Consider the following 27,024-nt stretch of genomic DNA (forward strand, 5'->3'; position numbering starts at 1 on the left):
TCAAAAGATTGTATTATATTAATGTGTTTTATTTAATACAATCACTTTATTCATATATATAAACTTCTCATCAAATTTATAGAACATTCTATATAAATTACAATCTATATAACCATTAAACCTCCTTCCAATACATACATTACTATAATTTTCTATCAACTAATCCTTAGACCTCCTTGCACAAGAAGTAATGATGTAGAATGCACCAATTCAAAAAATAGCGAGCCTATTCTTTTGCTTTACCTACTGGTTCCCCTAATGCGGGGACATGTAAAAGCAAAAGAAATTTGCAGCGACCTGTCCCTGCAAAAGTTAATAAAGATATCAACCCCAAAGCACATAAGAAAATATAAACACTTACCCGTTTCGTGGAACAAACTAAAACAATGCCAGCCAAATTGGCAATTAAAGCTAAAAGATCGAGCGATAACACCGCTTTTGCTTTTGATAGATACGCTGAGAGCCAAAGATTCAAAAGCAAAATCCCTCCATCTTCACCTTCTCCGACTGCTAATGATTTCTACAGAACTCTCCTGCTCCAGTTCCCTTGTGACAATTATAAATTTATATCAAACCTTGCAGAACTTTGCGGATTCCATTTAGCAGAGGGAGACATCAGGGATTTGCTTCGCGGAATATCATTCCAAGCACACTAGTTTTAGACTGGCATCTGTTTCGCAGAGCAGTATTTGCGGAATGTTCCCGAAGCTTCCAGAAGATCACGGCCTTGAAAGTTCCAGAAGCTTCGAGAATCACACGAAGGAGCAAGCGAAGCATTTGTTTTGCAAAAGGTTGCTGTAAGAACAAAAAATTGGCTTCTTATAGAAGCAGAAAGATATGTCGACGTCTCCGCAGCGGCAAAGTGCTAGGAGGCGTCTCACGCGAAACGCTGGCGAAAAATCGGATGATACGCGGGTCTCTAACGAGAAAAATCTTTCTAAAGTTGCTGGAAATGTGGCCCCCAGGGTGGACGGAAATCTCTCACAAGGTAAGGATTCTAATCAGGGTAAAACAATTGTTCAAGAAAAGGATGATATACGAAAAAATGCGCTGTATTCTCAGCAGGTTAATGATAGATTAGCAAATAGGATTAATGGCAGTACTCAGGCAGTGAAAAAGGGGGGTAGTGTTTTGAGTCGGGCGAAAAGTCCTGTTCAGCCGGGGAAACCTTCAAAAGTTTCGAAGATTTGTAAGGTGATCCGGATTTTTATTAAGTGGCTTGTTCTTTTAGCCATCATAGGTGTAATTGGATGGGGTTTGTGGAATGGGGTTGCGAATCGCAATCCTAAATATGATGTAAACCCTTATGATGTCGCAGCTGAAGGTAAGTTTGCCGAGCTGGAGCAGTTTTTAAAGAAAACCACGAAAATGCTGCAGGTCCAGTTGGAATTAGTAGATATTAAGTACGGGAAGGACGTTGAGGGGCTGAAGAAGAAATTGGAGGAGAGTATTCAGGAACAGGCCACCGTGTTTTATACAGAGCTTCTGAATCTGAAGGAGAAGACAGGCAATGTTGAGGAGTCGCTGCTCAAATTGAGGGATTCTGAGGTTTTGACAAGGGATAAAGTGCTGGGGATTGTGAATAATGTGATAGAAAATAGGGTCAATGAAGGCGATGGGAAAGTTTTAAGCTTGGATGATGTGAGAGCTGTTGCGAGACGTTTGGTGGAAGCAGAGATTGAGAGACATGCCGCTGATGGGCTTGGAAGAGTAGATTATGCGCTCGGAAGTGGTGGCGGCAGGGTGGTGCAGCACTCCGAGGGATATTTTCCTGGGAATGGAAAGAGATTGGGATTTTTATCTCTGAATCTTTTTCGAAAAAGTGTGGGTGGGATGCATCCTTATGCAGCCAGGGTTTTAGACCCGAGCTTTGGGGAGCCTGGTCATTGTTTGCCCCTGAAGGGGAGCAGGGTGTTTGTGGTGATTGCACTGAGGACAGCTGTCTTTGCCGAGGCTGTTACTCTGGAGCACGTGGCAAAGGTACTCAAGCATAATTTTCGGTTTGTTTATTTTTTTTTGGTGCACGTGTGATTGCATTTGTTTCTGTTGAAAAATAAAAACATAATTTATTGAAGGGATACTGAGTGGCAATTGCGAGTTGGCAGTGATACATTTAATTTGCCCAGTATATGTTCTAGCACAGTTAACAGAGTCGGGCTTGGCACAGAATTGCAGGCTGATTTTTGACTTGGGACTACTTGGCACAGACTTAGGCAATTTCAAAAGCATGATATATAGATGGTTTTTTAAGGGAGCACATGATTTTCTATACACTCTTCTCTGAATCAACCTCGAAAACAAAAAAAAACTAATCAATTACATTCTACTTTCCTCACTAGACTAGCATACTTCAATCAAATGAGTGTGAAAAGATACTTGTACAGAGTCAGCAAAAAGTCATGGATTAGGATTCCATGGCCGCTTTAGTTGATAGGTATATGGACAAAAGCAATCCTCAAACGACAGTTTAGCAAGCTGCATTATGAAACCCTGCACTTCGCTTTCTTTGCCTGAATTTGCCTCAACATGTGCTTGTCAAATGATGCGAATATATTAATGAGATAGCTGGTGAATATTGTGCTTGAATAATGGGCTTACAGTTTACTTTTACATGATTGATTTTGAAAGGTGTTACTGTATGTTAATATTCCCTTGCAATTGCTTTGGAAATTTTATAAGATAGTCCATTCTTCCTGCATTATTGATTATGTTTATAACCATACACAAAAGACGTAATAGTATCTCAGATCTCCTAACTTAGTTTTCTAAAGAAGATACTTAAGATGTCAAAGGTAACAATTTCTTATTAAGATTGTTATTCAGGGATGCCTCTGTAAAAGAGGTTGTCTTGAGACTTGTCATAAATCTTAGTTTGCATGCACATTGCATGTTAGTATTGTTAAAACAATGATATAACAATCAGCCAAATTATATTAATATGAAGTACTTAATAATCTCCTGTTTTGAAGCATGGCCTCTTAGTATTCCATATATTTCCATTTTGCTAGCTAAGCAACCTCTTGCTCCTGAATTCCATTGTCAGTTTTTTGGTGTTTTGGCTGTTTTCATGAAGACTGGATCTCGCTAGTGGTTTTTGCTAGTTTACTCAGACCCGGCAAGTCTGTTAAAGGCTTGCTGGTTTTTGCTTCTGGGCAGGCAAGCCATGTTTAGGCCTGCTCAACTGGGTAATTCACTGGTTTTCTGGCAAGTCTGTAAACATTCTTTCTTTGGTATTATTGTCTTTGAGAACTAATATTGTTTTTGAGCAAAGAATTAGTAGTAAGTAGGTATTGTTCACCGAATTTACAGTAGAATGCTTTCCCTTGAAATTTAATGTTGTAAATTTTAGCAATCATGAGTGATAGAGGTTGAAGGATATTTTGTTAAACAACTGTTCACATAGTTACTAAATTATGAATTTTCAGTAGAATGCTTTCCCTTGAAATGTAATGTTGTAAATTTTAGCAATCATGAGTGATAGAGGTTGAAGGATATTTTGTTAAACAACCGTTCACATAGTTACTAAATTATGAACATCAGTGAGTATTTACTATGAACAACAATAAAGATTCACTCGCTATGTTTGTGTTCATCATGTCACTAACGATAAGCCTTTAATATTGGGCATTTTTGTCTTTCACAGCTTCTGTGTTTGTTAAGATTTTATGCAGTTATCATGCCCATGATTATTCTATCAATATGTCATAGATGAATAAATAGTACAAGGATCCTTAAAGCTATTTGAAGAAAGATAAATGATATGATAAGTAAAAATGTTTATTTCCAGATTCAAAGGCAGTATTGCCTCTGAAAACCATTCATGGCAAGATGTCAGGCAGGTGTGTAGAGTTGCAAATTATTTTGGTAGCCATGTGGATAAGATTTGCACAAACACAAGATAGATACCAAAATTTCCTCAGTGTAAATTAAACTGATTGAAAAGGATGTGAAACAAGTGAACGGAGATATCATTAACTCTGTACACTGATTCTCATGCAGTTAGACTCAAAAATTTTCTGACTTGCTTTGTGGTAGTAAATCAATCCCTGTTATATTAGAGGCTTTCTGTCCGTTGTGGTGTTTACTTGAGAAGTCTGATTCTGTTGCAATTGGAGGCTGTATGTTGAGGTTTAGTCTTGCAAGCAATTCTATTTCCTTTGTGAAATTAGATTGAATCTTTTTCAGCAGAAGATTGATTGGTCTAGAATCAGCTTGACACCCATAAGGCTGTGCACGTATGGGCCTTTGACCTAAAAAAATCTAGTTTCTCATTAGGATTCAATTGACTTAGTTGCAGTTGAAGATTGCTAGTGTTTTTCTAGGCACTTTGGTTTCCTTTGAGGCCAAGTTTACGGACAGTAGGCTTTAGTGCCTTCCACTTTGTTAGTTCATGCAATGCAATAACACTATGTACACTGTTGCTATCTGAGCCCTTGGTTTATGAATCCACAGTCACCAACTGCCTTCATTTTGTAATGCCCATACTTCAACATGGATGCCCATAATCCAACATGTACAAATCTTGCAAAAACACAACCAACAATTTTAAATTAATTTTTGAACAACCATTATTGTATGCAAGTGTTACTGACGTATGCAATGCCACCTAGTGTCATGTGTTGATGTGTGCTCAAGAATGTAAGGGTAAAACTACAAGAGGATACTATGGGTGACACACATCCGTATGTGGTACTCTCTCCATTTCATAAGACATCACACGTGGAGCCCAAAAGGAACGTCTTTTTATGGATGATCTGTTCCAAGATGAGCCCAGATGAAACAGAGTAGAACAAGACAACCTTCACAGGCGATAAGATAGTATTTAAGCAAGGATGATTCAATCATGATCTACTAATTTTCACCAATTCAATTGATAATATATATTCATTAAACTTTAACAATCCTTTTTAATTGAAAAACATAAATTAAGGAAATCACGTTATGTTCATTCTTTATCTACTGATTTTACTCTATAATCTACAAGTCTATTTTTTAACATTTCTACAAGAGTAAGAAAATAGGGAGCAAGCAAACATAGTCCATTTCATAATATATAATTATTGTCTACTTTACCTTCATAATGAGAATTAGGAGGCAATCAAAGCTATCCTAATCATAAGTAAGAAAATTCATCTATTTAGTACATTACAAACACATGAGTGCTCCTTTAATAACAAGCATTTGTTATCAAGTAAAGAGACAGAGATAGAGAGAATAAAACACGGGGAAAGTCAAAATATTTCTCAAGTTCATTTAATTATCACATGAAAAGCGTTCAACACTGTTCCACCAAGCTTTTGGGATGTGGGGATAAGGGGGCGCGTTTCAGGGACAGGATTGTTTTAGGCCAAGTTTGAGGATGGCAAAGGATGGCAAATGGGATGGCTATATTAAAATATAGGTGTGTATATATGTTGAACAGAAGCTGTCATTGATGTCAAAAAGAGAGTTGTCTCAGAAAGAGGATGTGTTGCAGTCATGCTACTTACTCCTACTATATCTAGATGGTTGGAGAAGTGTGTTATTGTCATTGTCATGTCAGAGCATTTTGAGTAGTGGCAGACTTTTGCAGTCCCATTGATTTACATGATTGCAGAGTTGGTCAAGACATGTCTGTATTATCTTAGAGCATCCTTTCATGTTGATAGAATGTTCTGGAAAGTTGGTTGCAGTTACTCAGTTTGTATGCTTGCTCCAGTAACTTGGAGAGAGCTACATTTGCTAATCTTGAGAATTGGGATGTGCAATTTGAATGGAGACTATGCCCACACAAGTTTGACCTATATCCAGTGATTCTGAAATTCTGGTGTGGCAGAAGATTGTGTTTGTTTCACCAGTTTATTATTGTGCTGTTGACAGACACAGTTTGTGTTCTGGAATGGTGCGGTAGTTGTTTTGAGTGTGTGCTGCTGGAAATTAAGGGTGGATGTGCCTCATGATTAGTTTGATCCTCAGTAGGATCTGTATGATGTGATTCCTTGTGTGGAACTATGTGTGAGCTCTTAAGTCAGACTTATTGCATGTTTGTTTTGGCTGACCTGCCGACGGAGTGTAGAATGTGCTTCTGTCGGAGATTGCACAAGGAAATTCTTTAGGACCTACCAAAGCTTCCTTGACAAATGTGTGGCGTGTTCCTGCGTATTGATGTGTGTATGAGCTAATTAGGACCTGGTCTATTACACGTTTGATGAAGAAAAGTTACATGGCTGATTTGTAATTGTAGTTGTGACACATATATGACTGTCCTAAATTCATTTTATTGGTTGTAATGATAATGTTGATGCACTTCTGAGGATACAAGTTCATATTATGCGAGCTGAAGAATGAGTCAAAGTGTGAGTTCTTGATTCAGGTGTGCCATTATCAAAATATCGTAAGTATTAGAGGAGAGTGAGTTGAAGCTGATCAGAGGCAAGTGGTATGTTGAAGGTCCTAAAACTATATGTCATATTGTTGAGATTGAGGTTCTAGCTACTGAGTTGTTGCTCAGATCTAGGCATTTGAGATTGGTGTATCTAGTGGGTTGGTGCTCACAATATATAAGGGGATTGTTGTCTCTGGTAGGTTGGTAACTACTCTTATCTGTGTAAGTGATTCATTATTTGTGATGCTGGATTTGGACAGTAGATCCATGTAATGTCCCCAATTTTTAAGGTGACAATTAATTAAATCGATTTCTATTAAGTTGTCAAAGACATAAATGAAATATTCAAATGATGGCTTAATATTAATTAATTTAATTAAATAGTAAAATACTATTAAATGTCACTTTATTAAATAAAGTTATCCAAATATGATTAATATTAAAGTCAGCTAAGTCGGACTAATATTCTAGATGCTTCTTGGAGTTCTTTATAAGGAGTTTGGATGAAGTAAAGCATGATTTTGATTTGATAAACGATTTCTGATTTCTAGAGACAAAAACCTTCAAGAGTTTGGCAGAAGGGTTAGATGAAAACCTGTTTCTTCCAAAGGGGTGGATTTGTGGCAGAGTTTACATCTGCGCCAATTTTGTGAAGTCTCTGCTGGAGACAAATTTGCAGTTAAGTTTTATTAATAAAAACATTTGCAGAGTTTCAATTTAGGAATAAAAAATAAATACTTGCAAGGAAATATTATTATGAGAAGCAGATTGCATTATCTTTGAAATTTATTAATGTTGCTTCCTTATATTATTGGCATTTAGTTTGTGAAGTCATGGGTTTGGATTCTTTGGCTGAAACGATTATAAAAGGATGGAGATTATATTTATTTAAGGCCATGGGATTTAGTTGAGACATAAAGGTGGACTAAAGAATTTAGAAGAGAGAGGCTTGCAATTATTTTCTATAATAATTGCTAGGCGAATATGCAAGGTGGAAAATTTGATTCAAGTCACAACATTGGTGAATAAAATATTGAGCAGTTGCCTCGATTGTTTTTGCCGGTGAAGCTGAGTCAATAAAGAAGCCAATTCAATAGTGAGACAACTACACATTTATTACCAGCCCAATATTGAGCAAGAACGTTAGAATGGGAAGCGATTATATTCTTAATAATCACTAAATGTATTGTGGTCTGGGTGATTGGGAGATAAGAAGCAAACTAAATGTTTGAAGGGGAACATTGAAGGTTCAAGCAGAAGCTTTTTGTGATAATACAGCTTCCATTCCTTCCTGTGGAATGAGCTACTTGGCTGGTGTTTCTGCCTTTGCCTTTGTCTGTGACCAGGCAAAGCCAAATTCCATCGCAATTAGATAAGGATAAGGTAAATGTAACAAAGGATAGTGATTGACACGAGAGAAGAGTTTATGGAGTTCGAATGAATGCATATCATGATAACTGGCTGTAGGGAGTTGTTGATGTGTTTTTTAGACACCTCTAACACAGAATAAAATACCAAAGGTATTTTACCCTCTCTTGATCAAAATCACCTCGGATGCTAAATGTATGATCAGCCAAGATGACTCCAAGGTTTCTATTGTCGGGTCTTGACGTGTGGGTAACTCAATGGTTGATGTGATTGTTGTATGCACAAAGGGACTTACGCAATTGTTCTAATGAGACCTCAAATCTTCATGAATAGCAGTATATTTGTCATGTTTTTTTTAAATAACTTATGATTTAGCAAGATGAACACTTGTTCCTATCTCTAACAAAGATTTTGAAATAAAATGCAAAATGAAAGGGTTTAGGAATTCTATTCTAATCCTAGAATGTGAAAGATAGTGAATGACTCTATGAAATTATTTAGGCTTAGTTTTGTCATGCAAAGAACAACTCTTCAAAGCTTAGTGTAATCCTCTAAGGTAATCAATAAATATTGAAATTTATACCCACAACAATAATACCATCCATTTGATGCATATCAATGAGCAAGTAGAAATCGAAGTTAAGCTTAGATCAAATTCCAGTTGACCACACAAGGCAAATTTACAATCAGCAAATAGCTAGTGGTATGGACAAACGAATTTCACATAGAACCATTCAACAATTTCTTCATTCAACTAAAATACTTAAAGCAAGATTCTAAACTAAATTGAGGATTAAAGAACCACACAATACTCCAAGATTTTATAAAAATCACCCAAGTTCAATGATTCAATGCAATTTTGGCAGCATCTAAGTGACAATTCACAAAATTTCCCCTTTACAAATGAGAGAAGGGGTTTATATAGTCTCAAATGAAATGAATGGCCAAGATTCATTTAGAATCAACGGCCAAGATCAAGCCAGCACAGCCATAATTAGGTTTTCTTGCAAAAACTGGAATCTTATCCATATCAAAAAGCTCAAGGTATGAGGTCCAATGAGATGTCGCCTAGTCATCAAGCAAGCTGTCCTCTAGAAGATTCCCTCCTCTATCCCTCTCTTTGGCTGTATATTCAACGAATCGGGACATGACTGAATTGAGCCCTTCCATTGTGACACTTGGCAAACCATCCTGCTGCAATTTGATCACATCCAAGGCATTTGAGCAAGCATCGAAGGTGTTTTGCCAATCTGGTGTATGCTTTTGCAAGTTGCTGATGAAGATCATAAGGGAGACCAAATCGACTAGCTGATTCTTCCTGATTGACTCTAGCTCTTGAAAGTAAACAAACTTCATTTTCTTTTTCAATCCTTCCAAATTCAAGATGCTAGAAGTGTTGACATCTTGTCCCAATGATTCCTCAATTGAAGTGAGGATCTTTAACTGTATTTCCTAAGATTGATCCTTTCATTTCCATGCACTCATCTTTCGCATCATCTGACACTGATTTCCTTATTGCCAAAAAACAATACCATCCATGGAAATCGTACACATTTCCCTCTTGAGTTACTTTGTCTTGGATCAATGTTGATGTAGGAATCTGCTTCAACACCTTGAGGCGAGGAATAGTCTTTCTTGGATTGGTTGAAACTCTTCCCATACTCCCTCCAAGCATTGTATCATATTCATAATTAACGTTGTCTTATCGTAGGCATGGACATATTGGACTAGGAAGTCCTCTGCTTTCTTCGAAATATCCTCTATCCATTTTTCTAACCTCCTAATACATACTCGTCATTTCCTTGTGACCATTAAGTGACCCTTGAGCAACATCGATGGGTGGAACAAATGTAGGATTCTCACGCCTTAGGGGATTCAACAACCCCTCAATGTATTCCTTGAGTTTCTTGTTCTCTATTTCTAACATTTCCTTCTTATCTTCAACTTTGTTTAATCGTGCCTCAATGCCCTTGGTAGAATCATTTAGCTCCTGAAACTCTTGTTGCTTTGTAGATGGTCCAAGATCAATTGTTGTAACCTGATAGTCCATGGGAGTGATCTCATCTCTAGGCTTGTTAATTGCTAGGACAGCCACTTGCAAAACACGGGATCTTGAATCGTCTCTAGTAATTTTAGAGAACTTCTTTGCTTTAGTCTTTTCTTTAGCCTTACCAATCCGGGCTAAGAAGTCATCTATATTTTCAATGGGTTGCATTTCTCCAACTTTCTACTTTTCCATACTGTTCATCAATCAATTAGGGATTGTAGAAAATTCCATTCCATCCTCGTGTTGATGATTGTCATCAATTCCTCTCAAGGCGGAAATTACCTCTTCATCCCGATCTCCTCTTACTGAGGTCTTCCACATCATCTTCAAATGGACCTCAAGTTGAATGATTGGAGATCTTGGTTGTTGTTCTTCGTCTTCATGTGGTGCTGATTGAGCTGATGTGTGTTCATCTTGATCATTATCTGGGAGGAACTCCATGTGGGAACCTTGTTCTGGCTCATTGTCTTCTTCCGGTATGTCATTCTCCTTAACGGATGAGGAACTCATGGTAGACTGAGGAGTGTCAAATTTGTGCTTCCGGTGTTTGGATTCTTGACTAGCAATCTCCTTACCCTTTGCTTGTGTTCCTACAACCATACCCTTTCTTCTCTTAGGAGCTTGACCATCTTCATCATTGTTTGTTCTCACAACACTTATAGTTCTTTCATCATCATTAAGAGAAGACTCCTTGCTTTTCATTTTCTCATAGGTCAAAGTGGTACTCTACCTCCTTAGCTTGTTGATTCGTTTGTCTACCCCTTCTCTGGAGTAATCATTCACTTCCCTCATCAAAATGTTTAAGTCTACCACTTCGGTTTGTGACGAATCAGGTGATGCAACTGGCTTGTGTTTCTCCTGTCTATACTAAGGATGAATACGATTCCCATAATCCTTTACTTGATCAGGAATAGAGAAGAAGCTACACTTCCTCATGAAGTCCACTAACATTCACGACCACATCTTTCTCCTAACTCCGAATTCATTTGTAAGATTTTCTCAGTAGTCCTCGATGTCAACCTTGTGTGTAAACTTTTCCCCTTTGGCTGTTAAAATCCTTTGGAATGGATCAAAATGGTTCCTCGCCTTGTATATTCCAAGATGGAAAAATTCTAATTCTTCATTAATTGTATTTGCTGCTGTCGCGGTGAGGCATATCTCCTTCATTTTCCCAAGTGTGATAGGAAAAGTTATACCCTGCCTATGCTTCTCTTTCTATATGCAATCAAACTTCGATAGCTGCCTCGCTACCTCAATCAACATCATCTTGTCACTCGGATACTTGGGAAGCTTGTAAGGTTTGGAGGTGAATCCTTGGATCCTTTTGTATGTGAAGGTAGGGAATTGAATAAACCATGATCCATATTTTTCTACTAATGACATTACCTCCTTGGACAACCTTTTATGTACTCCACCTTGTAGCAACTGTATAAGATACATGGTGAATGTATCATTCACCCTTCTATACTGTTTTTTTTCATGTAGGTGGAGTTGTGGATAGCATTCATACACCTTATGTTGTCCCTGCTTGTTCCCAACTTCACCCTTTCATATTAGTCCTTTTGTATTTGATGTTTCTTGCTAGCATGTATACTACGTAAGAAGTCATGTAGAATGACTTCGCTCTCTCCAAGGTCCTCAACTGGATATCCAAGTTATCACTTATGATCTTTGCCCGATTTATCATTACTGTTCCAATTGATATCTCCTCAATGAAATAAAACATCCATGTCTCAAACAAAGCCCCTTGAGGTCCTCCCATGATCCTGTTGGGTAGGAAGATCATATCACTAAACTCTTCTTTGAAATTTGAACTTAGGAGTTTCTTCGGTATCTTGGAATGGTGACGCCTTGTTTCAAGGACCCACTCATTGTTAATGAGAGTCATACATGCATCTGGTCCTTTCTCGAACATAGCTTGGGCGCCCTCTTTAGTTCTTGTTTGCATCCCTTGGTGATTGGGAATCCCAAACGCTTCTCTTACTGCATCTTCAGTGAGAAATGCAAGCACCAACTCCATAGGTGTTCGGATTGTTTTTGACTGTGGGTCGTAGTGCTTGGCAACTCAACCATGAGCTCATTGCATTGTATTGTTGATGGGGAATCCAGCTGCATGGTAGATTCCACTCTTCATCATGTTGACTGGCAAGGGAGAGGGTAGTTGGTTCTTTGTTCCGTACATCCTTCGTTTCATCTTTTTTCTATCTAGGTACTCCATGTTGGTGTCTCCAACCTTCTTCCATTTGGAAGATATTTGAGATTCTGGGTAGTATCCCTCAAGTATTTTCTCCAACTGTATCTTCCTTGCAGCTATCCCTGCTTTCGACATGGCACTTGTATGAAGCTAGAAATCAACAAATTTGAACAAGAAATTTTCCAGAATTAACTTGGATTCTGATTTTAATTGGTTTTCAGACTCATTAGCTTTCTAAAATCAGAGAATTGAAACTATGTAATGCTGATTCTTGAAAATACAAAGGATTCAATCTAAATCTGGAAATTTTGCCTAAGGAAACCTGATTTTCAGACTTATGAAAGGTCTGATTATAACTTTTAAGTCTGAATATATCCTTCAACTCAGAATTAGGAATGATGTTGCAACCAAATTCGCTGTCTAAGTTTGATTTCTAAGTGTGAAAGGTCTGAGATAAAGTCTGAAAATTGTCCTTTTAATGCAATCGATAGGGCTTTGGTCTTTGGCCAGCCCAATGTTTTTTTCCTTATGCGATTCATATAGCTGATACAACTTGCATTTGTATTGGCTGGAAATGATGCGATTTTCCCTTGAGGTGATGGCTGGCAATGGCGTCTTCGGCTGGCAATATCATCCCCCTCTATGTGTTGCAAAACGTCTTCAATGGTGGTGTCATTAATGCCTTAGGCAAATGTCACACCCTTTCCTCTCTTCTTGCTGACTTAGATGATTCTAATCCCTTTCTCTTCCAACTCACTTGACATCGAATCAGCAACTTAATGATTTTTCTATTGTTTGCTGGTATGTGTTTTACTCAGTGTTTTACCTCTTGTTTTCACCACACAGCGAATGCGGGACAAATAAAATGCTAAACCAGCAAGGTGATGAAAAACGATATGTATAGGGACATTGAAATTCAGCCACATTTCCCTTTGTTTTGTCCACCAAATGAAATGGTGGAGAATCAATCTCCATTTGGACTGATTTGTCCTTAAAATCCTCATGCTATTTTGATCTCATGCTTCTTGGTGGAAAATCGATGCCCATCAGGACTCACAATTTTGGTCAAAATCCTTGTAATTCAGCCCCAAGTGGAGAAACGACCTCCATCAGGACACATTATCTATATAGTTTTTGCATCACTTTGATCCTTTATTCTCCAAGTGGAAATTTGATCTTCATTGGGACTCGTGATTTTTGCTTGATTCACTTTGTTTTTGGTCACTTTTCCCCCATGGAAAATCGTGGGTCATCAGGACTCACACTTTCCTTGAACATTTTCACCTTATAAGCCCAATGGAAAAACGACCTCCATCGGGACTCTTAATTTCCATTGTTTTGCCCTAGGTGGAGATTCCTTAACCATTGGGACTTTCCACAATAACACCTTCATTTGCTTGTAAACTAAGTCCTAGAGTGGAATTCGACCTTCATTGGGACTTTACTTGTCCTTAACATTGAATTGGTAATTTGATACTCAAAACGAGGTGGAAAAACATCCTCCATTGGGACTGTCTTGACTTTCATCTTGATTTCATAGCGGAGAAATGCTTTCCATCGGGACTTTGCTGATTTTAACTTAACTGCTCAGTGGAAAAACGTCCCTCATTAGGACTTAGTTGATTTTCATGCCTTCTAAGTCCAAACTTACCCAATTTCATCAATTCATGTAGTGGAAATTCTATTTTCATGGGGACCTTGTGACTTTTCCCATGTTTTCAAGGGTGGAAAATTGAAATTTATTGGGACTTCGTGCATTTTTGAGCCTGCCTCATTTCTTAGGAGTGGAAAAACAATACCTATAGGGATTTTTAGCATTTTCGCACAAAATTCACATCAGTTAGCAACATTTTCATCATTTTTCGCTCAAATTTTGGGGCAAATTCAAACTCAACACTTAGAAAGACAAATTGACATGCTAAGGCAACTTGACACTTAGGATCATTTTTAACATTTTTAACATATTTTTCAGCATTTTGATCCTATAGACATCAAACCTAAAGATTTATCATTATTCACACCATGGAGAGTTGGAAAACACAACCATGTCCAAAGACGATACTTGGACATTTGAAGCTCAAAATTGTCACTTGACTGCCAAAACCCTAAACTAACAAGATCGGAAAGCATGAAAGAAGGGGTCCCCATTTGCAATGGCGTGATTTGTGAAAAGGTCACAACAAGAGGACTGCATATCAGGCCCAATACTAGGCAATTTCCAGTGCAAACAAAGGAAGGATTGGTTCGAGCATCAATAATAGAGGGAAATCGTCATAATTCTCTTCATTGTTGTAGCTTGCGCTTAGGAATGCCAGCTGGAAGAAGAATATTGTGTTTACCAAAAACTACCAGGGGAAATAACTTACAGCCTAATCTGTATGTTGTAAAATGCTCTCATCCTTGTTGTGCAAATTGTAAGACGAATTGTTCAATCGAAGGAGGAGACTTTATATTGTTCTGAATTTCATGTGATGTAAAATTTGGTGATATCTGTGTTCAATTGCATTCTGGAAATTGAATCAAAGTCCCTATGTTTATATGTGAAATCATTTGATATTATTACAAAAGGTCCTATTGCATAAGTGGGTATCTTTCAATCCAAGCAGCTATTTTCACCATGGTTTTTCCCATCCCGGGTTTCCACATATATTTGGTGCTAAGTTCATTGCGTGAATGTGTGTTGATTTACATGTTGTTTGCCACTAGGATACTTGAGTGAATCTAGTTTAGAGTTTGAACTGATAAGTTATTTATAGTAATTAATGTTGAGCATTAAGTGAAAATTGAATATATTGATTGAGCACTATCCTAACAAATCTAAATTGGCTCTGCAAAGAAATTATTATTATTTGAAACTTGCCTTAAATCTAGTCTGCCCCTTAATTAGTTTTAGTTAGCCCTCTTTTAAATGGTCATAGCCGATTTTAATCATTTCTATTTTGGGTTGACCCCCTTTCATTAATTTAATTGCTAATGTGTTTATTTAAGGCTGCGATCGTGATCTCAGGCAAGGATATGATAGTCCATCCTTCCAAGATTGCCTGTCCACAAGTAATTCAAATTGGGATAACCAAGGAGGGAGTGCCCAGGATGATCCTCAATTGGAAATGGCTTGGTCTTTGTGACTTCTACTCCCCCTTTATGAAAATCTATCACGCAATTTACTTCCGCCGTGCTACTTGTTGACGTGTTTTTTGACAGCGTCGAACACAGAATAAAGTCACCAACGGCCACCTTATCCTCTCTTGATCAAGATCAGTCCGTATGCTAAGATTTCTTAAAGTTCAAACGACTAATTCCAAGGTTCCTTCAGTGCGTGGATGTGACTCAGTTGTTTGATGGGTTTGCTGTTAACCCAACGGGCCTTACGTGTGTTCAATTGAAGAAGATGATAAACTCATGCAAGCTCAAGGATTTCTATATGGATGATTTGCAATGAAAGCCTTAGTTTTAGATTTTTTGGATTTTCGAATTATGCAGAAAGTAAATGAGACTAGGGTAGAGAGAACTATGCTAAAGCTAATCTAATCCTAAGAACAGGAGACGAGATCACTCATGCAAAATCAAACCACGCTTTGTTTTGCCAGTAGAGCACAACTACACGAAGGTGGTGCAATCTTCAAAGGGTGCGTGGAGGTTTTTCAAATCACCAATATGGACCATCAGATCAAACAATCTTTACTGATGATCGAAGTTAAGCATACACACATCAAAAGGCTCAGGCTAACTTTGCACAATATACAACAATCAGCTGCACACCAAAAGTGTGAGCTCAGATTCTGCAACAAGTACTATCAAATCCAATTCTCCTAACAACATATAAGCAAATCTAATCTAATTGAAGAGAGCAAGACCATGCAGATTGCCAAAATAGAACAAGAATACACCATCAAAATCGAACAATGTATTTAGTTGGCTACTTCACAATCCTGATGCAACAATCTCAGATAATAATCTATCCCCCTTACAAATGAAGGGGGTCACCCCCTTATATAGGCCTCAGGCCATGCAACCCCTAATTAGGGTTTCACCCCAGAAGATTCCCCACTCAAGATGCAACAATGTCATGTCCCCTCTTTAGTATGACATGACACTTTACGTGGATTTGCCTATTCGAGACTCTCGTAGGCAGATAGTTGTGGTGAGAGAGTCATTTTGGCGATTATTTGATGATTGGATGGCTCATTATGCTCTTGGAGACATTATATTTATTATATTTTATTATTTGGGGCCAAGATATATTTTTAAATTGAGGTGCACTTTTAATTTTATAAAGTTACTTTTTTATCTAAAAAGTGCAATGAGATTTTATAAGAATATTATGGATACTTCTAGAAAGTTAAGAGGCTTCTAGAGGAAGATTCTATTATGGATACTTCTAGAAAGTTAAGAGGCTTCTAGAGGAAGATTCTAAAAAGTGAATAAATAGACCCCATGGGTCTCTCATTTGGCATCCAAGTTTATTTTCTCTAGTGCATCTACTTGAGCATTTGTGGAGCTTGAAGGTCTGCAAGTATTCAGCTGAATCATTGGGAACGATACCTCCCAAGTGATTGCATAACTGAGGGGGTGAAAGATCCTCTGAAGGGTTGCTCTTCGGAATTGGTACTCAGCCAATTCAAGTGTGCTTAATTGGAATCCTATCTTGTCAGGGTTCGATTTAGAGATCAGTTGCAAACTTACATCTTTGTTCATGTATCAATGAATGTCATTGTCTATCTTAGAAAGTCTGAAATAGTGATCAGAAATTAATTACAACAGTTGTATACTTCAAACTCCCATATTTCTGAAGCATGTATGACATCTATTTGACATAATGTCAATTCTAGTATTGATGAAAGATTGAGTTGTTCCCTTGGTAGTTAAATTGATATATGTTTCCTATATACTTTGCAAATCAGTAAAGTGCTTAGTTGTAGATTGTATGTAACTTGTTGGACAATATTCCTTGAATCAAAATCATCAATTCTTCCATACATAAGCAAGGGATACTACAATCAAAATCATCAATTCTTCCATACATAAGCAACCCTTCAGAGGATCTTTCACCCCCTCAGTTATGCAATCACTTGGGAGGTATCGTTTCCAATGATTCAGCTGAATACTTGCAGACCTTCAAGCTCCACAAATGCTCAAGTAGATGCACTAGAGAAAATAAACTTGGATGCCAAATGAGAGACCCATGGGGTCTATTTATTCACTTTTTAGAATCTTCCTCTAGAAGCCTCTTAACTTTTTCTAGAAGTATCCATAATATTCTTATAAAATCTCATTGCACTTTTTAGATAAAAAAGTAACTTTATAAAATAAAAAGTGCACCTCAATTTAAAAATATAACATCTTGGCCCCAAATAATAAAATATAATAAATATAAGGTCTCCAAGAGCATAATGAGCCATCCAATCATCAAATAAACGCCAAAATGACTCTCTCACCACAACTATCTGCCTACGAGAGTCTGGAATAGGCAAATCCACGTAAAGTGTCATGTCATACTAAAGAGGGGACATGACAGTCCGCCCCTCCTGAAATTGCTTGGCCTCAAGCAATCTCAATGTAGGATGTTGCAGAATGGCTTCACCCTCCCAAGTAGCATCCTCAACAGGTAGATCCTTCCACTTAATCAGGTACTCTCTGATCACTCGCCTGCGAAGCTGCTTCTCTCTGCTATCCAAGATGGATTCTGGAACCAAGATCAACTTCCCCTCATCATCCAAGGGAGGTAATACTGCAGAAGGCACCACGCTCTGACCCAACGCCTTCTTGAGGCGTGACACATGGAATACATTATGCACTCTGCTATTTGCGGGAAGCTCCAACTCATAAGCCACCTCACCAACCTTCCTGATAATCCTGAATGGTCCATAGTAACATGGCTTGAGTTTCTCTGCACCACTCTTCTTGAGAGTGGACTGCCTGTATGGCTGCAACATGAGGTAAACCATATCATTCACCTCAAAACTGCACTCAGTCCTCTTCTAGTCTGCATATTGTTTCTGCTGGTTCTGAGTTCTAGCAATATTGTCTTTGAGAGTCGCAACTATGTCCTTACTCTCTTGTAGTAACTCACTTGCACTAGGTACTCGACTGTCACCCAACACTAAATCCAAAAAACTAGGTGCCTCATAACCGTAAAGTGCCTTGAAGGGTGTCATCTGTATGGTCATGTGGTATGTAGTGTTGTAGCAATACTCACAGAGATATATCAATCTGATCCAAGCTCGCTGCTGAGCTGCCACATAATTCCTCAAATACCCTTCCACCCATTTGTTCACAATCTCCGTTTGACCATCGGTCTGTGGGTGATAATTGGTGCTAGGTGTAAGCTCAGTGCCACACAACCGGAATACCTCCCGCCAGAAGTGACTCATGAAGCGGCTGTCCCTGTCACTCACAATGTTCTGAGGCAAACCGTGTAATCTAAAAACCTCCCTGAAGAAGACCTTTGCCACCTGAGCTGCTGAGTACGTAGTAGTGATAGGCAAGAAGTGAGCATATTTTGTCAGCCTATCCACCACCACATAGATACAATCACGCCCCTGGGCCTTGGACAAGCCCGTGATAAAATCCATGGAGATGCACTCCCACTTCCTGTCAGGAATAGGAAGTGGCTGTAGGAGCCCTGCTAGATAAGTGTGCTCTTGTTTGTTCTGCTGGCAAACAAGACACTCATACACATACTGCAAAACATCAGCCTTAAGCCCCTTCCAAGTGAACCGCTCCCGAACTAACTTGTAAGTCTTGAAATACCCGGGATGGCCTGCTATAGGTGAATCATGGAGTGCTCTCAAAATCAACCGCTTCACTTTCGATCTTGGGACTAAGTAAATTCTGTTCTTGTAAATGATCAAATCATCTACAAGAGTGTACCTGGTGTCAATTGCTGTCCCCTCCACTATATCAGAGGCCCATGTGTCTTTGGCATATTCTGCTACAATCAAGTATCGCCAATCCTCTGATATCTGAATCATAGAAGTGAGGTGTGGCCTACGAGATAAAGCATCAGCAACAACATTCTGTGTCCCCTTAACATATGTGATCAAAATCATAGGCCTGTAACTTACTCACCCACTTCTGCTGACGATCATTCAGGTCCCGCTGTCCCAAAAAGTGTCTCAAACTGTTATGATCAGTTTTAATACAAAATTTGCTACCCACAAGATTCTATCTGAATTTGGCCAAGGCATGCATGATTGCCAACATCTCCTTATCATATATGCTAAATGATCGCTCAGGCCCCCTAAGTTTCCTGCTCTCATAAGCAATAGGGTGCTTGTCCTGCATGAGTACAGCACCAACTCCCTCTCCCGATGCATCACATTGAAGCTCAAATGGCTTCGTAAAATCAGGGAGTGCTAGAACTGGGCATGTAGTCATTATCTCCTTGAATCTCAAGAAACATTCCTGTGCCTCCGGAGTCCACACAAATGCCCCTTTCTTCAACAAAGCTGTCATGGGTGCTACGTGCCATGAGTAGCCACTGACGAATCTGCGATAAAAACCACATAGACCAAGGAACCCCCTCAACTGTGTAAGGTTCTCTAGTGGAGGCCAATCAACAATAGCGCGGATCTTTTTAGGATCCATCCGCACTCCATCTGCACTAATGATGTGTCCTAAGTATAGAAGCTCAGTCATGCCTAAATCGCACTTGGACTCCTTAGCATACAAGGACTCCTTCTGCAATATGCTCAATACTGTCTCCAGATGCTCAAGATGTTCCTGCCATGATCTGCTGTATACCAAAATGTCATCAAAGAACACCAATACAAATTTCCTTAGTTGATGGTGAAAAACCTTGTTCATGGTGGACTGGAAAGTGGCAAGTGCATTAGTCAAACCAAAAGGCATGACTACAAACTCAAAATGCCCACAGTGACATCTGAAAGCAGTTTTCTCAATGTCCTGCTCTCTCACTCTGATCTGATGATATCCTGATCTCAAATCAATCTTTGAGAAATAACAAGCCCCATGCAATTCATCTATCAACTCATCAATGCGTGGGATAGGATATCTGTTCTTAATGGTTCTCTTGTTTAACACCCTGTAATCAATACACATCCGAAGAGTACCATCCTTCTTTTTAACCAAAACAACAGAAGATGCAAAAGGTGACTTACTGGGTCGGATGTGTCCCATTGCTAGCAACTCCTTGATGGTCCTCTCGATCTCATCCTTGAGTCGCTTTGGGTGCCGGTATGGTGTGATCATGACAGGCTTAACGCCTTCCTCCAGCTCGATAATGTGCTCAATGCCTCTGTCTGGTGGCCTGCCTAGTGGAATTTCGCTGAATACCTTCTCATACTTGATTCTCAATTTCTGAATATCCGGATGAAATTCAGTCTTATGTTGCCCCTCCTGGGGAGGCATCAAGGTGCATATTGCCGCCCACTCTATATCATCATGCTTGGCTAATCTCTCCATCCGCCTAAATGAGATAGTCCTGATATCACCATTACGGAGAGCCTTCAGCACGTGAGTCCTGCCATCCACCTCGAATCGTATCTCCATATCCTTCAATCTCAAGGTAACCTCCTCCAAAGAAAGTAGCCACTGCATCCCAAGTACTATGTCCATGTCACCCATGTCGACCACATGGTAATCCGCCTTGAACTCATAGTTGTTCAGGCGTAGGGGTAGATCACACACCATCCTGTCACATCGAAGTGTATATCCATCAGCCACCTTAACTCTCAATCCCTCAAACTCCTCAGTGATGAGTCCACGTCTCTCCACAAAGCGTGCATCAATAAAATTATGCGTGGCACCTGTATCTAATAGTGTAATAACCTTCTGTCCAGCCAAGACACCTCTAAGTCTGAAAGATCCCTCTCTCTGAATACTAGATAGACGTGCCTCTGGTTCCTCCTTCTGTTCAGCATTATCTACCTCCTGTTCCTGCTCTGCATCATCAAGATCATGGTATTCTGAGCTATCTGAGTCTGAGCCCTCGTAATAAGCCCACATCACCCTGTTGGCCTTTCCCTTAGGCCTCATAGGACAGTCATGTCCAAACTCATAGGGACCCTTGCAAAAGAAGCATAACTTCTTCTTACGCAAGTCATTAAGTGTCTCCCTATCCAAAGGTGCAGCCGACTTGCCCTTTGTGTCATCAACCTTTTCCTTACCTTTGTTGAATCCCCCTCTATTATCTCTGAATGATGAAGAGCCCTTCGAACCAAACCTATTTGCTAGTGCTGCAAGTTCCATGCTACGAGCTTTCTTCATGGCTTCCTGTAATGTGAGAGGATCAAAGGCCTTAACCCACCCCTTGAGTGGTTCAGTCAACCCTTCTGTAAATAAAATGACTAGCCTCCACTCTGAAATATTAGGTACCATTATTGCAAGCTTTTGGAAGTCATTAATAAACTACTCTAAACCTCCTGTCTGTCTGAGCTGTGCTAATTCCCGGAAATATACCTTAGGGTCCTTATCAAACCTTTCTATCAGCTTATCCACGAACTCCTGGTAAGTGGTTACCTGATTGTGCTGCAACGTGATCATGCTGTGCATCCACCAATCATGAGCTGCCTCGTCCAGGTGTAAAGTGGCATACTTGAGTGCTTCGAATTCTGTCATAGTCTTCAAAGATAAAAAGGTATCCACTTTATGAATCCATGCTCAAGCAGTCATTTTCTCACTTCCATCAAATGTGGGTAATGTCAACTTGTTAGTGACCTGTTGCAATTCACTCTGTTTTTCCACCTGTTTTTGTCTGTTAGCCCTATAATTCAGATACCTGTCAAAAGTCCACCCATTCTGTAAATATCCTAGTAAATCTTCCCACTCTTGCCTTGCCAGTCTGAGCTCATCTCTAATATCTCTTTCCAAATCATCAGGTGTGGGTGGTGGTGTTTCCCGACGGAATGTAGGACGTGTGGATCTATTTGCTGTGGTAGACCCTGTTCCCTATTCGTGTTGTGATCCTGCTATGCTCCTGTCATCACGATCATCATTATGGTCATTTCTCCTATTCCCCCTAACCAAATGGCGCATCAAAGCTTCAATGTTCTGCAGGGTTCTATCCTGGGTTGTGGCCATTTGTTCCAAACGTTGCAAAATCTCATCATCCCTCTTGTTTCTAGGTGGGCTTTGTGATTGCCTATCACCCATGTCCTTACCTGGTGTAAATAGAGCCCTGCTACCTCTGTTGTAAACTTGATTGTACGGTGACCGCATAAACCCTATTAGGCTGGCAGGAAACCGCTTTGATACCAGAATGGGTGGACTTTTGACAGACAAAAACGGGTGGAAAAACAGAGTGAATTGCAACAGGTCACTAACAAGTTGACATTACCCACATTTGATGGAAGTGAGAAAATGGCTGCTCGAGCATGGATTCATAAAGTGGATACCTTTTTATCTTTGAAGACTATGACAGAATTCGAAGCACTCAAGTATGCCACTTTACACCTGGACGAGGCAGCTCATGATTGGTGGATGCACAGCATGATCACGTTGCAGCACAATCAGGTAACCACTTACCAGGAGTTCGTGGATAAGCTGATAGAAAGGTTTGATAAGAAGGACCCTGAGGTATATTTCCGGGAATTAGCACAGCTCAGACAGACAGGAGGTTTAGAGTAGTTTATTAATGACTTCCAAAAGCTTGCAATAATGGTACCTAATATTTCAGAGTGGAGGCTAGTCATTTTATTTACAGAAGGGTTGACTGAACCACTCAAGGGGTGGGTTAAGGCCTTTGATCCTCTCACATTACAGGAAGCCATGAAGAAAGCTCGTAGCATGGAACTTGCAGCACTAGCAAATAGGTTTGGTTCGAAGGGCTCTTCATCATTCAGAGATAATAGAGGGGGATTCAACAAAGGTAAGGAAAAGGTTGATGACACAAAGGGCAAGTCGGCTGCACCTCTGGATAGGGAGACACTTAATGACTTGCGTAAGAAGAAGTTATGCTTCTTTTGCAAGGGTCCCTATGAGTTTGGACATGACTGTCCTATGAGGCCTAAGGGAAAGGCCAACAGGGTGATGTGGGCTTATTACGAGGGCTCAGACTCAGATAGCTCAGAATACCATGATCTTGATGATGCAGAGCAGGAACAGGAGGTAGATAATGCTGAACAGAAGGAGGAACCAGAGGCACGTCTATCTAGTATTCAGAGAGAGGGATCTTTCAGACTTAGAGGTGTCTTGGCTGGACAGAAGGTTATTACACTATTAGATACAGGTGCCACGCATAATTTTATTGATGCACGCTTTGTGGAGAGACGTGGACTCGTCACTGAGGAGTTTGAGGGATTGAGAGTTAAGGTGGCTGATGGATATACACTTCAATGTGACAGGATGGTGTGTGATCTACCCCTACGCCTGAACAACTATGAGTTCAAGGCGGATTACCATGTGGTCGACATGGGTGACATGGACATAGTACTTGGGATGCAGTGGCTACTTTCTTTGGAGGAGGTTACCTTGAGATTGAAGGATATGGAGATACGATTCGAGGTGGATGGCAGGACTCACGTGCTGAAGGCTCTCCGTAATGGTGATATCAGGACTATCTCATTTAGGCGGATGGAGAGATTAGCCAAGCATGATGATATAGAGTGGGCGGCAATATGCACCTTGATGCCTCCCCAGGAGGGGCAACATAAGACTGAATTTCATCCGGATATTCAGAAATTGAGAATCAAGTGTGAGAAGGTATTCAGCAAAATTCCACTAGGCAGGCCACCAGACAGAGGCATTGAGCACATTATCGAGCTGGAGGAAGGCGTTAAGCCTGTCATGATCACACCATACCGGCACCCAAAGCGACTCAAGGATGAGATCGAGAGGACCATCAAGGAGTTGCTAGCAATGGGACACATCCGACCCAGTAAGTCACCTTTTGCATCTTCTGTTGTTTTGGTTAAAAAGAAGGATGGTACTCTTCGGATGTGTATTGATTACAGGGTGTTAAACAAGAGAACCATTAAGAACAGATATCCTATCCCACGCATTGATGAGTTGATAGATGAATTGCATGGGGCTTGTTATTTCTCAAAGATTGATTTGAGATCAGGATATCATCAGATCAGAGTGAGAGAGCAGGACATTGAGAAAACTGCTTTCAGATGTCACTGTGGGCATTTTGAGTTTGTAGTCATGCCTTTTGGTTTGACTAATGCACCTGCCACTTTCCAGTCCACCATGAACAAGGTTTTTCACCATCAACTAAGGAAATTTGTATTGGTGTTCTTTGATGACATTTTGGTATACAGCAGATCATGGCAGGAACATCTTGAGCATCTGGAGACAGTATTGAGCATATTGCAGAAGGAGTCCTTGTATGCTAAGGAGTCCAAGTGCGATTTAGGCATGACTGAGCTTCTATACTTAGGACACATCATTAGTGCAGATGGAGTGCGGATGGATCCTAAAAAGATCCGCGCTATTGTTGATTGGCCTCCACTAGAGAACCTTACACAGTTGAGGGGGTTCCTTGGTCTATGTGGTTTTTATCGCAGATTCGTCAGTTTTGCCAGCAGAGCACAACTACACGAAGGTGGTGCAATCTTCAAAGGGTGCGTGGAGGTTTTTCAAATCACCAATATGGACAATCAGATCAAACAATCTTTACTGATGATCGAAGTTAAGCATACACACATCAAAAGGCTCAGGCTAACTTTGCACGGTATACAACAATCAGCTGCACACCAAAAGTGTGAGCTCAGATTCTGCAACAAGTACTCCTATCAAATCCAATTCTCCTAACAACATATAAGCAAATCTAATCTAATTGAAGAGAGCAAGACCATGCAGATTGCCAAAATAGAACAAGAATACACCATCAAAATCGAACAATGTATTAAGTTGGCTACTTCACAATCCTGATGCAACAATCTCAGATAATAATCTCTCCTCCTTACAAATGAAGGGGGTCACCCCCTTATATAGGCCTCAGGCCATGCAAACCCTAATTAGGGTTTCACCCCAGAAGATTCCCCACTCAAGATGCAACAAGGTGGGAATTGGCAATTAATAACCCATCATGCCCATATACAATTAATTCAAAAGCCTAAAATAGCGCCCACTAGTGCATTAAATGCGCCCCATGATGTTGATTATGCCCAAAATATAATAAACACCTCCATGCAAGGAATAAATGTCCATCATTCTTCATGTGACAGCAACATGCACAAAGAATCTATCGTAAAACCTTAAATGAGGAGGCTGCATGCAAGAAGATTCCTCATCCGACGACGACATGCATTGACTGGACCCACACTTAGTCAAAATACCTCCAACAGTAAATACGCCACCACTATTCAACTAAAAGATTCTCGTCCAAGAATGGATGACCATTATCCCGCTCATTTATGGCATATGCAATGAATTTGTTGACGACGGCTTCCAGCTCTCCAATGGAGACACTTGGCACATTTTCAATGTCGAGTTCCATCAAGGCAATTCCCTCCTTGCTTTTGGAAAAGATGTTTTCCCACTCCATGATTTCCTGCGTCTTCTTCTGGAAAATGAAGAAACATTTGCAAAATGTTCCATAGGGAATGAACCTACGAAGAAGAACTCGTGCAACTGAGATTTCAGGGAGTTTACCGTTATTCCACTGTCATTGAGTTTCCTTACGAACAATGCCTCAATTGCATTGATGATTTCCTCCTGCACCCCTCTGATGGAATCTTTCAGAGTAAAGGATTCTACGCTGAATTTATCAAAGGTGTTCTTTCTTGAACAAACGACGTAGAACCATCGGGGAAAGTCATAAGCTTCGTTCTCGTGAATTACTTTCCCATCAATCAAAATTTGCCTTGGAATCTTTGTTAGAGCCTTGAGCCGCGAAATGGTTAAGTCCTGGTATATGTGCACATCCTCCCATAATCCTTCTGCTGTCTCTAGTCTGCTCAGGAGGGCCACGAACTTTGAATGAAGCTGAGCCAGGTCCTCAATGAATTTTCCCGCCTCAGTGTAAAATCTTCTATCCATTCCCTGGAATTTTGCGCCATCGCCCTGATAATTTCTGCATCATCAACAACTTCCCTAGGAAGGGAGGAAAGAGGGGAGAATGAAGGACCTGCCTCTCTGAGGGGTCTTTTGAAACTCCTGATGTACTCGCATAGGGCTCTATTTTCTTCCCTCAGCCTCTTACATTTTGCCTTTGATTTCAGCATCTTTTCCCTCATGGCTAAGGAGGATTCTTCAAAGTCTTCCATTACTTGACTTGTGGAAGCGTGGCCAAGATCAATTTGCCTGATAACATAATCTTCCTGCCCGATTTCGTGCCTGCCTTTATCTATTGCGGGATCAGCAACATGTAGGGTCCGAGATCCAGACTCTTCCTTTATCTTCCTTTCTGTTGGTTGATCCATCCTTTTCAACAATTCTTCCAACTCCCGGGCTGGATCAACTTCCCTCTCTGATTCCTTTCTTAGCCTTCCTACCAACCAATCTGGAGCAGGGATGGGGTGACTATGAATCTCTACGTGCTCCTGGTCCTGTGACTCTTCCTCCATTTCACCAACGAAGCTATCCCGGCGAGCCTCTTCCTGATGTGGGGGACTTTCTTGTCTTTGACTTCTTGGTTGATGGTGTCCTTGTGAAGCGTTAATGCTGAATATATTTGGTGTCAGAATGGTCTCTGGAGGTGGACCTGTTGGGTGCGGAAACATCTCTACCTCCTGCACACTCGAGGAACTCGCTGGTGAATGCTCCCTCTCTGTCCTTGCCTTCTTTTGTGGAGGTTCTTCCTGTTGGACTTCTTGTTGAACCTTCTGTGGGACTTCCTATTGGACATCCTTCTTCCTTGCTGTCCTTGGTCTCTTTGGGGCATTTTTTCCTTTATCCATCCAAACTTCCCCTCCTGCCTGGACCGGTAAAGAGCCTTCGGTCACCTCACTATGGGAATCTAGACTTCCCATTAGCTGATATGTCAGATGAACATTCCCTTCCGCCAACTTCCTTATCTACCGGTCAATCCAGTGCTTGGTGAATTTCAGCACTAGTCTAGCCAAGACACTCAAATCATCCATTTCGGGCTCTGACCAATCTGACAACTGAATAGGTTGGTCTTTTACTTTCTCAAATTCAGGTTGT

At 40.1% G+C, this 27,024-nt stretch overlaps 1 protein-coding gene across 2 annotated transcripts in view; it reads left to right on the forward strand.

Annotated features, from left to right (window-relative positions):
- Nucleotides 1-303: 303 nt before the first annotated feature.
- LOC131875485 (SUN domain-containing protein 1-like) overlaps nt 304-27,024 on the forward strand; it is a 43,564-nt gene continuing 16,843 nt past the window's right edge. Inside the window, exons 1-2 of one of the 2 annotated variants that reach the window (XM_059219924.1) lie at nt 304-988; nt 1,319-1,980. In XM_059219924.1, coding sequence (XP_059075907.1) covers nt 838-988; nt 1,319-1,980 — 813 coding nt within the window. In that variant the 5' untranslated portion in view covers nt 304-837. Of the gene's footprint in view, nt 1,981-27,024 lie in introns of both variants that reach the window. The other variant, XM_059219921.1, reaches the window with a different exon arrangement.

This window comes from Cryptomeria japonica, chromosome 1 (genome assembly GCF_030272615.1).
Source record: "Cryptomeria japonica chromosome 1, Sugi_1.0, whole genome shotgun sequence".
In the NCBI taxonomy this organism is placed as follows: domain Eukaryota; kingdom Viridiplantae; phylum Streptophyta; class Pinopsida; order Cupressales; family Cupressaceae; genus Cryptomeria; species Cryptomeria japonica.